Below are 12150 nucleotides of genomic sequence, written 5' to 3'. Positions count from 1 at the left end.
CTGTAAGAAAACCTCTTATCTATAGTTTGTGGTCCTGTTCTTATCCAGTGCCCTTCCCCCCTCAGAAGGGTTGTGAGGGGGTGGAGAAATATAATAAAACGGATAGAGAAGTGTCCTTAAGAGCTCCCATCTGGTATCAGAAGACCTGGGTGTCCTCTGGCACCTTTGGTGTCAAAGTACGGAGAAAATGCCTTCCTTACTGCCACCCCAGCCCTCACTTTTCTGGATTTCTCAGAGTTGAGGCTGTGTTATTCTGGAGCTGTTTCTGAAAGTGCCAGGAGACCTCTTAGGAGAGGGTCTGGGGACCTACTTACATTTCTTCCTGGGCATTGAGCCTATTGAGGGCACTCGAGAGTGCCATTCTGGCTACTTTCAGATTGTACTCTGAAGCTGAATTCCTAACAGTGTTAACTAAGAGTGTTAAAGCAACCAGAGGGTGGCTTTCAGAGGAGAACTTTAACTTCTCTGCAGAGGCCTCGTGCCCGTGTGGCTGAGGGCGGGGTTAATGTAGGAGGAGGGAAAGGAGTCAGGCCCCAGGACAACCTTTTTGTTTTCCCTTAAAAAGGCAGGGTGGCAAGCGGGAGAAGAGGGGTGACTCATTGACCTCCCACCAGGGGGGCACCCTGCTGCCTGGAGCAAAGATTAGCTAGCCCCTTGAGGACGCCTGCAGGAGGGAGGCAAGTGGTAACAGTTACTTGGGACAGTCTTCTTGGAGGAGAGTCAAGGGCCTTGCCCTTAGTTGCCTTTGGAATTACCTCAGGTACAACCCACCTCTTCTCTCCATTTCCCTCCCCTTGGCTAATCTTTTCAAAAATCCCTTCCATTTCTCAAGAATTTCACTCCGTTTCTTTGACCTAAATGCTCCTGAACTCCCCTCCCATCTGTCTGCACAGCCCCCAGGCCTCTGCTGCACCTCTCCACCCCCAGCCTTCTCCAGTTTCTTTCCTCCCCCCTGTCCTCCTCATTTCTCTCCCAGATGGTCTTACGTGTGTGTGTGTGTGTGTGTGTGTGTCTTCCAGGCTTCTCCTCCGTAGTTTTTCTTTAAGTGCCCCTTTTAGTTCCCTCCTTTTAGTGAAGGAGGGTTTCCAGGTACTTTCCTTATCTCTCACCTTACCCCCACCATCAGCACTGGATGAGCAGGTTTTGGGGTGTGCCCTGCCCCTGGAGAAGGGGCCCTCTGTAACTGGGAGGCTGGCTCACATGCCACTGGAAATTTGGAGACATGCCTACCTGAAATATCTCTGTCCTTTGCTGACCCTCAATTTCTTCGTATAAATGTGTTGGGTTGGTGATCAAGGCCCTTTCCGGCTCTAACCTTCAGATTCTCTTTCTAATTTAATATGCTTCTCTTTCCCTGTCCTGTCTCTTTATGTTATTCTCTGTCTCTTTTATTCGTGTCACCTTCGCTCCTTCCTCCTTCCTACCTGCCCTTAAACAGTCTCTTACCGCCTCTCTCACGCATCCTGTCCCCAGCTTGCCCTTCGGCTACTTTGCTCTCTATTTTCTGTCTGTGGCTCTCTTCCCATGTTTTTCTCTGTGGTATTCTCATTTCGTCTTTGCACATTGGGCCGTCTCTTTCAGTGCCCTGTGTCTCAGTTTCTTTCCTTTCCACTCTGTGGACTTGGGGACTGCTAGCATTTGGGCCCCCCCTCCGTTTGCTGCTTCTGTAGGTTGGGGAAGGAGGGCAGGCAGATCACCTTCCGCGCCTGCCTTCCCACCCTAGCGACTGGTGCCTTCCTCCATCTCTTCTAACCTTCTCTGGCCTCATGACTGTCCTAGCTTATGTTCTCTCATCTTCTCTCTTTCTGTCTTTTGCTCTCTTTCCTTTTATCCTGTTTCCTAGCTGAGCTGCAGTTCTAGCCAGCCACCTGCCTCCTCTCTCCTGCACCCTTCTCTTGCCCACTGAAGCCAGAATGAAATTCAGTTTTTCAGCAGAACCATCCACCATCCCTGCCACCTCCCTTTCTGCTCCCTCCTGTCCTACCTGCTATATACCAACATCCCTTGAGCTCACGGTGCCATTGTCCTTTCCATAAAACATCTCAGGGTCCCCTGCCACAACCCCTTTACATAGCGTTGCCAGATTAGGTCTAGCCCAAGTGCAGGGTAGAGGGGCCTAGAGGTCCTGCACCTGCCGATCTTTTTCAATTTGGGAACTCAAAGTCCTTGTGACTGGGCCTGGGCTGGCAGGTCACTTCAGAGACCCAGGGTTGCTTGCTCTCTATCCACCTTTCCCACCACAAACCTAGAGGAAGGGGATGTGAGGGACTCTGATGTGGAGTTCCTTACAGGGCAAACAAAGAATCACCTTTCTTTTCCTATGCTGGATACATCATCTGGGTCCCCTCGGCCACTGTCTCAATGTCACAAACCCACAGACCTCCCTCTACACCCTTCAGGGAGGAAATGCCAGGATGGCCCCAGATATACCAGCCCTTCCTCACAGTCTGAGAGGGATGGGGCATGGGGCTGAGTCCTTAGGCATGGGAGCAAGGTTTGGCCGAGGTCCCAGGAGAGCAGGAGATGCGCAGAATCATAGAACATTAGAGCTGGAAAGGCCTTTGGGCGCCAAGTAATTCAGCTCCTCTCTTTAAAGTTTAAGGAAACCGAGACTCAGAGAAGTGAAGTGACCTCCCCAAAGTCACTCAGCTGAATGGTGGCAGAGCCAGGACCAATAAGCCCACACCTCCTGACCTTGGCCCAGAGTGCTCTGTCCCTGGCAGCGGTATTGGGCCAGTTCCCCTTGTCTCTTTAGGGATTCTGTTTCTGCCTCTTTCAGTGACTAATCCACTGGCTAAAACCAATAAACTCATATCCCCTGTCACTATGAACACCAGCCGAGCCCTGTGGCCAGCTTCTCCAGCTGGCCTATGTGGTCTGCTCAACCACAAGAAAACCAGGCTAGATTGTGGCCACTTGTAAAACCCCATCTGGTCCCTGGGACAATTCCCCTTCCGCTGTCCCTACCTTACCCCAGCCTTGGGGTAGACATCAGGGAGGCTTGGCCAGCAGGCTGTGGGGAGAGAAAAGAAACAGGTTCTTCTGCCTATGAGTTCAGCTTCTTGGGATGAGAAAGGACCCAAAATGGGAAAGCATGAGGGTTGATGGGTCCCTTGAATCAAGGCATTTGAAACCCCCACTCCTCACTGAGTCGTTTCCACTTCTAATTGTGATGTGAAGGCAAAGTGCTTTATAACCTCAATGCTGGTGGGCAGAAGGGTGGGGGTGATGACAACCTGTGAATGTTTGGAAACTTGTCTTTGGGAGATGAAGTCCCTTCACATTTTGACATTTTCAGATTCTGGGCTGGGCTCTGTATACGGCAAAATCAACAGAGACGATGCCCAGTCCACTGGGTGGGCCTGGTACTTCCTCCTGGGAGCTTCCGGTCTACAGGCCGTAGTGAACCTGCAAACCTGCTTCTCTCTCTGCCTCTAGGGCCCGAGTTTCTGTCCTCTCCCATCTGTCCTCACTGTGCCCTGCCCTAGCCAGCATCCCTCTTCACCCCCCTCCCACTTCCTCCCTTCTCCCAAAGGTGCAAACCTCCCTTTCTTGTCTCCTTTTCTCTTGGCTGGCCCTGCCCAGAGAATTGCAATCCTCTTTTCTTGGTGAAAGGATCCAATGGGACTGGCTCTCTCTGGCTGTTGGAGTTTTCATAGAACAGGACAGGAGTGGCAGGGATTGGAGCGGGGGGAATCGGGGCTGGGGGGAGTGGGGAGAGCAAAGAAAGGGAGGAAGAGTGGAGTGTGGAGAGATTTAGTTCCATCTGAAAGCTGTCAGTGTGAATCACAGGCTTGTCTTTGAACCAGCAGCTATCTAGAGTGGAGAGAGTGGGGACTGCTTCAGCCCAGGGGGTTCATTACTACTCATGATAAATCCAGGGAGACAGGGCCTGGCTTCCACCTCCCCCCTCTCCTACAGTCTGGCTTCCTTGGCTTCTCGTGTGCTTGGCCCCACTCCCTCTCGGGTTCCTGGCAAACCTGCCAAGCAGGGCTCTGGGAGCATGACTGCCAGGGCATATGTACCAAGACGTGGGTGCAGACAGATGCCTGTGGGGTACAGAAACATGTACTTGAATGCAAAGGTGCAGAAGAGGTGTGTGTGTGTGTGTGTCTGTGCGTGCCCCACATGTGGCTCTTTCCTGGCTCTTGGAGACTCCACGATGGGGCCTTTCCTGGTGCTTTTCTCACTGGATCTTCTTTTCCTTTCCTCTTCCTTTCTTGCCTTTTCTTTAGTTTCATTGCTCTCCTTCGCTCTCCCGCTCTCCTTCCGCCTGCCTTTGTCGGGACTTCTTTGGCCCCCACTGGCTGTACCTGTGTGCAGCAGGTTTGCTCTGCCTCCTCACAGGGGCTGCCTAGGAGCTCACCACACCTGGGATGGTGTCTAAAGACAAGGAGAGAGTGGTACCAAAGCAGGTGGGAATTATTTTAAAAACACACGCAGATTCACCCTGGCCTACACTGGAGCTGCCCGGCAGGCAAGGCCATTTATTTGACGTGCTTTCCTGTTCTGTCTGTGGTCAGCCCTTCCTGGTTCCCCTCCCAGCTGGCTCCCAGGCCCCGTATTCCCATGCCACAGCCAGGTATTTCTCTGCATCTCCGTTTGCCCTGGTTTTATTTTCTGGAAGTGGGGTAAGGGCAGAGGGATGGAGCTGAAACTTGGCCCCATAGTTCCCACGCAGGCCCTGCTCTGTGTCAAGGATGGTGGAGGGTCAGGTGTGTGATGTTGGGTGTGTGTGTATCCTTGGTAGACCACACTGTTACTGGTTCTTGGTTCCTTCTTGACACTCAAAGACACACCCAGTACCTCCTTTTTTGTTGGAATGCCACCCGGACATCTCTGCTCTTCTTTTTGTGTCTTTTCCGATGCCTGCACCATGGCTCACTTTCTAGGCTTTTTCCTCACTATTTTTTCATGACCATATTTTTTCATGACCACCTCCGTCATTGCATCAGGAGCTCCCAGAATTCTGTTTCTTCCACCTGGCCCAACTCTACTCCCTCTTTCAGGGAGCATCCCAGGACGTGAAGCCTGCCCCAGCAGTTTCTCCTCTCACTGCAGGGAGAACCCTGTCCTGTCCCTCCACTCTCCTGCCCTGTCTCTGTCGCTCCTGGAGTGTCAGCCTGACCTGGGGCAGGCTTCTCCCCTTGTTTCATAAGGTAGGGCTGTTTCCTCAGGCATCGGCTCACTCTCATTCTGTCACTCAATGGACTCACTCACAGCACCTGCTGTGTGACTGGTGGCCAGGCCCTGTGCTAGGGGATAAGGCTGGGGCTCTGAGGGACATAGTCCAGGTTCCTCCAGCAGGGATGGGGTGAGCAGTGCAGTGTGGACCTTCTATAGCTGAGGTGAGAGGTGAGTGCAAAGGGCTCTGAGACATGCAGGCCAGTCATGGAAGACTTCACAGAGGAGGTAACTATTTGAATCCCAAAGGAGGGGGAGAGAGCAGTGTGCCACCTGGGGAAAGGCCTGACCAAGAGCATGAAGGGTGATGAAAACATGGAGTGTGCAGAGTAGAGAGAGTGGGCCTTGGTAATGGCAGGCTTGGGGCTTTCTCCTAATCATGAACCAAGTCGGGACTACCTATGGCATCTGGACTCTGTCTCAGATACGTCTTTGCTGCAAGCGCTGTTTAGGGGCCAGGAAAAATTGCCTATGACATTTGCAGGCCCAGGATCTAGGCTGCCTTTCCATTGAATTAAATTCCTTAGATCCTTCATTTTTCTTCCTTCCTAGACTCTCTCTTCAGGATCATTGCTTCTGTATCTCCTGTCTCTAGACTAAATTGCTTCAATCAGGCCCAAACAAAAAGGGTATTTTACTTCAAAATCCCCAGGGGGACAGATACCTTCTTTGTCATGTCACTATTCAAGATTTTGGCAGTTCTTCTACTTACCAAACTGCCCAGGAAAGATAAGGGTCATCACTACCATTTAGAGGGCACATGCAAGGGAACACACCTGGCATGTCATAAGCCTCATACCATTCACTTTCCACAGCACTCTGGGAGGTAAGCGTTTGCATCCCTGTTTACCAATAAGGGAAATGAGGCTTAGAGAGTAAGTGACTTGGCCAAGGTCACACGGTTAGGAAGTGGCAGAGGCACTGTACAAACCTGTCTGTCTCCTCAACTTATGCTCTTAAAGGGACCTTTGCGGTTCTTAGTCCCGACTTGTCATTGTATAGGTGAGCAAAGGCAGGCCAGACAGGAGTGACAGGCCGAGGTCACACCACTCTGCCCTCTGGCAAGATCTCCATCTCTGACCCTGACCCCAAGGGTTCCCACTGACTGTCCGGCTGCAGGGCCAGCTGCCTCCTTGCTTCAGTGGACAAGGAGCCAACTTCTCACTGTCCTCTGGAGACTTTACTAGGAAACCAGGGTGTCCGGGCCCCATGCAGGAAAGCTGTGAATAGAAATTCCATCTCTGGGCCAAGGCTCACAAGCCACCCCACTCCCAAGCCCTCGACTTGGACTCTGGGGGCTGTGGGAAGGAGAAACATGAGTGTGGAGAGTTTGCAGCATGAAGCTACGCAGGAGAAATGCGCAATGATATGAATAAATTTGAATAATAATGAGGACAATGCCTGAATTAATAATGCTGGCTGCTCACCTGACCCGCCCCCTCCCCTGGAAATCTGGGTGAGCCTATCCTTTGCTTCTTTAGGAGACATGGATGGACTGTCAGGTCAGCAGAGTTGGGGAGCTGCTCACAGAGTGTGGGGGAGGAGCCCTGTTTCTAAATTCCCGATCCCCTGCAGACCCAAAGAGCTAGATTTGCACACTTAACCCAAAGAGGCTCCCTCTGTGCGTTAAATCATATGCTGGCCACCAGTCCACTCCTGGCCCGGCCCCCTCCTCTTGGTCCCTTTTGTGCAGCAACCAATGCAGATGTCAAATGTACAGGGAAATTCAGAGGAAAGAGATTTGGCCCTTGGCCTTCAGCAGAGGTTCTCGTTCTGGTGGAAGAGTTAGGGCAAACACCCCACCCCTAGCTGCCCTCTACCCCATGGGCGCGGACTCTGATAGCTTGACGTGGGAAATCCTATGGATAGGACTGTGACAGCAGGGCTGAAGGATGGGACAAGCTGTGTTTGTCCAAGAGGCTAAGGGACCAATCTAGGAGGACTTCCTGGGATAGAGTAATGTGGAGCAGGTTTGGAAAGAAAGGGAGAAATGAGGCTGGAGGAGGGAAAAAAAGAAGAGGGGGATGAGACTAGGGCCCTGTCTGATAACTTAGAGGGAGGTCTTGAAATGGGGAGGGCAGGTTTCATTTACTTGCTTATACACAGAGTAGTAGAGAGTCAGAGAAGTTTCGGAAAGCTTAGATTGGAAACAGTTGGATTTGGGATGGTGGTCTCTTCAAAGACTTGGGAGCTAGAGAGGAAAAGGAGAGGAAGGAGTCCCCTGAGTTCTGGGGAACAGTGATTTGGGTGACAGGGCTGTGACAAATTGGGGGCATGGGTAGATGCCCCAGACCTCTCCCTTTGCTGTCCCGCAGCCCCTCCACCTCCCGCCCCCTTCCCCCAGGAAGCTGAGGCACTGCTCCTGAAGCTGTCCCCCTTGCCTGGGGCTGCCCGCCGCTGGGCTGAGCAGGCTGGCCGCCCCCTTCCCCCAGGAAGCTGAGGCACTGCTCCTGAAGCTGTCCCCCTTGCCTGGGGCTGCCCGCCGCTGGGCTGAGCAGGCTGGCCGAGTGGGTGGAAGGGAGTGGGGGGAGAATACGCCGCCATCCGACTCCCTGCTCCATTTAGGCTCCAGAGTTAAAGGCAGTTACTCGGCAGTTCCTAATCAGATGCTCTCAGCCGGGCAGCCGTGTGCAGCTCCCACAGTGCAGGAGGCCAGGCGTGTGCAGGGCGTCCTTTCCTGGGCACTCATGCCCCCATTGTGTGGGAGCCAGGGCTGAGTACACAGAGCAGGGCAGGTGTGCCACGAAACAGGGTCACAGTCATTTGTTTTGGATACGAAGCCACTCCGGCAGCTTATTTACACACGTGGACACATCCACCCCATGGAAGTTGCCCTTGTGCGCTCGCTGGATGCATTCATAGGAACTGTACCTGGCATGGTTGCATGTGCGTTACCTCACATTGCCTCATACAGAGCATGTCCAAGTAGGGGTCCAAGGGTATTCTCATGTCTCAGGGAGGAAGGGGGACTTAGTCACCAGCAGCATTTGTATGGACTTCCTGGAAGAGAGGAATGTGCTTTACACCTACTTTGCTCCAGCCTCTCTCCTGCCCTCTGCCCAAGCAATGTCTGCTCAGAGGCCAAAAACATTTTAATATCAGTCTAAGTACTTACTTATGAATTCAACAAGCCTTTATTAAGCACCCTGGAGCCAATGCTGAAGCAAACTGACATGGGTGCTAAGGTGAGGGGCAGAAGTAGAGGGAGAGCCCAGGACCTGGAACTGAGGCTCAGGTGCAAATCTCCAGCTCTGCCTTTGCTTCACTGTTGGCCTTTTGTACGTTACTCATCTCCCTGGACCTCGGTGTCCTCAACTGTAAAGGGAGAAGGTTTGACTAGCCCAGTCTCTAAGGCCTTTACATAATATTGTACTACTTTCTATGATTGCTGAGCACTTGGCTCCTGAAACCATTCCCGTGGGTCATGGAAGGAGGAAGGAATCAAGGGTGAGCATCTTGCAAGGAAGGTGTTGGGTCTGAAGAGAGGCAGAGACTGGAGGGTCCACCTGCCCAGGCTTCATCTCTCTCCAGCCTGATGCAGGGTGGGAGCAGGAGCCTGGGAATGGTTGCCTCTTGGTAGAGCCCCTCTCCTTATGCATCTCCTTACCCAGTGCCTGCTTTGGCTTTGCCAGGGACCCAGACTCGCTTCAGCCAGGAGCCAGCTGACCAGACTGTGGTGGCCGGACAGCGGGCCGTGCTCCCCTGTGTGCTGCTCAACTACTCGGGGATCGTGCAATGGACCAAGGACGGGTTAGCGCTTGGCATGGGCCAGGGACTCAAAGGTGAGTGGGGCCGCCCAGCTTGTCCAGCATCATGACTGTCCCATCTTTGGACCCACCATCCCTCTGTCCCCCAAAATAGACTCCTGGACTCAGCATCCCTTCTCTGCTCCAGGCTCTTCTCCTGAGTGTGTGGGTCAGGCTCTCTTCCTCTCCTGAGCTGTCTCCATTGCCTTCCAAACCCTGCAATTCTTTGTTTCTTCCTAAGGAGTGGCTCAAGAAACTCAATAAGAAGCCTGAGAGATCAGAGGAAACCAAGAGATCTCTATGTAAAAGAGTTTCAGACAGACAGATGGACACCAGGAGAGCTGCTTCAGGCAGAAAGCTGGGAATCACACAGGAGGTGCTGGGAGCGAGTTGCCTGCAGAGCAACTTCCATGCCAGCCTGGCCTTGCTCCAGCCTCTCTCCTGCCCCTGCCCAAGCAATGTCTGCTCCGAGGCCAAACACTCATTTTAATGTCAGCTTGAGCACTTATTTATTTATTTATTTACTCAACAAGCTTTTATTAAGCACCCTGGAGCCAGGGCTGGAGCAAATATAATGAGTTAGTAATTAATTAATAAAGAAATGAACAAACCAAAAACCAACCTCTTGAATCCCAAAGCAGGTAAAGATCCTTTTGGGAAGGCTGCCTGGCAGAGTAGGTGAGTCCTACCTGCTGGGTCACCTTAGAAAAGTCACTTCACCTCTCTGGGCCTGAGTTCACCACTGTATAAAATAGTGTACTGGTCACAGGCCGGCCTGCCCCCCTAAGTGCACTTGTGAGTCTTGAACCAAATGAGAGTATATACTTTGTGAAAACATTATTCCCTGTGAGGCAGTGTGATGATAAACGTGTGGGAGGGGCTGCATGTTTTTATTTTTATTCTTGTCCGGGGAGCTGAGATTATTTGCTGTGGGTGTCATGTATTAATACAGGTGGGGAAATCTGTCTGTAAAAGCGATCTGTATAAAGGAAAGAGATAGATCTGGTGGATCTATTGATGGTAGAAAGGGAAAGAAACTGGGAGAGAGAGATCAATAGATATGGAGCGAGGAGAATCAATAGCTTCTGGACAGAGGGAGATAATGGGAGGGGAGGGCAGGAGAGAGGGAGGGGTTGGGCAGTAGCCAGGGAGACTGAGCTGCAGGGGGCCAGGTTCATGAGGCCCACCTGCCACAGCCACGGCCGCTTCAGGGGACAGGCATCTCTGGTTTAGGGGTCCTTCAGGGAGCTGGTAGGACCTGTCTCATCCATCCTCCCTTGGTAAGGCAGGGCAAGACCTTGGCCTTCCTCAGACTTTCCTCTGGCTCAGTGAGCTCATGTCTGTGCTGCAATGTCCTATATTTCCCAGCACCCACGCGTCGCCCCCTCTCTTCCTCTTTTTCTCTGTGTTGTCACCTTCATTGTTTTTCCCTCTTTCCTATTATGAGAGCCAGTTTTCTGCGAGCCGCTTTAGAGATTTCATCTGCTTCTGCTCATCCTCTGCTTCTGCTCCCCCCCCGCCCCCGCTCCCCTCCCCATCCCCTCCTCCTCCTGCTCTGTGGCTCCCAGCCCCCCCCCCCCCCCCCCCCCCGCTGTGGGAGGTTGACATCAGTGTCCGCATCTGGGACCTCAACCTTATCAACTGAGATGGGTTCCCAGGAGAGGGCAGAGGGTGGAGTGTTGGCTTGGAGTGGGATGCGGACCCTGATGTGGGGATGAGAGGTGGGCAGAGGATATGCCTGGGCATTCAGGCTGGCTCCCGTGTTGGGATGGGGCTCACACCGGGCTCCCCCTTTCTGTTCCTGCAGCCTGGCCGCGGTACCGGGTCGTGGGCTCTGCAGACGCCGGGCAGTACAACCTGGAGATCACAGACGCCGAGCTCTCTGACGATGCCTCTTACGAATGTCAGGCCACCGAGGCCGCCCTGCGCTCCCGGCGGGCGAAACTCACCGTGCTCAGTAATAGCCCCAGTGTCCCTCAGCCCCCGCCCCCTCCTCCTGTCTCTTTCTCTTGGAATCCTGGCAGCCCCTTCCCTTCTCTTTACTTTTCACTCTCCTCTGTTCCTGGCCTCATGCTTGCCCCCGCTGTCCCTCTATCTCCCTAGCTTTCCCTCCCCAACTCCTTTTTTTAACTTCTTTTGAAACCAGTGAGGATGTGGATAGCACTTGAGGGACATGTGGGGTGTGTGTGGTCTGGTGTCCTATGCCCAAGACCTGTTCAGGGGCCGGGCTCTGCCTTTTGGATATAAGACTCTCTCTGTCCCAGCAGAGGAGTGTTGGGGTGATGGAGACCGGCCCTCGTTTCCCAGCCTCTCCTGGTAGACAGGCCTGTTGGTGAGGGAGCTTCTCCCATTTTCTCCCATCTGCTGCCTCCGAGCTCCAGAAGCTGCCCTCTTCACTCCTTCTCGGCCTCACTCAGCCCTTCCTCCCCTTCTCTGCCTCCTTTCCTCCCTTGGCACTCACCCCTCCTCCCCAGATTCACCTGGAAGCCTCCTCAGGGAACCCGGGAGCAGGACTGGAAGGAGTGGGCTGAGGGCTGGGAAGGGGTCCTGTGTGCATCTGGATGGGCCCTGGAGGAGGTCATGTCTCTCAGCTGCCACCCAAGAGGCACAGAGCCATGTTTCTGTGGTAACACCAGGGCCATCTTCATAGTGATGGGACCCTCTCCCACACACAGTAGAAGAGTGTCTAGCTCTCAGGGCCTCCTCCCTCTGCCATGCCTCTTGCAGGACCTCTGGCTCCATCGGTCTTTCTGTTTCTCTCGAGCTCAGTGGCTCTCACTGGGCCTCTGCCTATCCTGTGTTTCTCTGCTCGACTCTATTTGCCTGTGACCCTCTGTCTTCCTTTTTGTTATCAGCTCTGTCCCTTTTTTCCTGCCTCTGTTTGATCTGCCCTGCTCCCCCTCTTTTTCCTCCTCTAACCAGAGTTTGTTGAAGTCGGGGAAGCCCCCAGGAGGGATGGGAGGAAGGAGCCAGGTAATGAGATGAGTGAGCTTGAGCACAAGGAAGATTTTTACTGGGGTTGGGGGAGGCTGTGACGAATACTTTGAGTGTGGTGGGAAGAGTCCTAGACTGGTATCGGGAGACCTGGGCCATTTTTGCACCAGAGTCTGAAGAGGTCATGACCTCTGGACATTAGTTTTCTTATCGGTAACATGGCATAGTGATGCCAGCCTTTTCGTAGCAACTGCCACTTCGCTATATCCTGTGCGAGGAGTTGTAA

At 53.1% G+C, this 12150-nt stretch overlaps 1 protein-coding gene across 2 annotated transcripts in view; it reads left to right on the top strand.

Moving 5' to 3' along the window:
- Nucleotides 1-12150, top strand: part of KIRREL1 (kirre like nephrin family adhesion molecule 1) — a 101688-nt gene that overhangs the window by 74762 nt on the left and 14776 nt on the right. For both annotated transcript variants that reach the window (XM_081120929.1, XM_081120928.1), the window contains exons 2-3: nucleotides 8817-8966; nucleotides 10738-10887. In XM_081120929.1, the coding sequence (XP_080977055.1) occupies nucleotides 8817-8966; nucleotides 10738-10887 (300 nt within the window). The remainder of the gene's footprint in view (nucleotides 1-8816; nucleotides 8967-10737; nucleotides 10888-12150) is intronic.

This window comes from Miniopterus schreibersii (genome assembly GCF_964146895.1).
Source record: "Miniopterus schreibersii genome assembly, chromosome: 19".
Classification (NCBI taxonomy): Eukaryota; Metazoa; Chordata; class Mammalia; order Chiroptera; family Miniopteridae; genus Miniopterus; species Miniopterus schreibersii.
The sequence above is the reverse complement of the archived record's forward strand: the minus strand, read 5'-3'. Positions and strand labels throughout refer to the sequence as shown.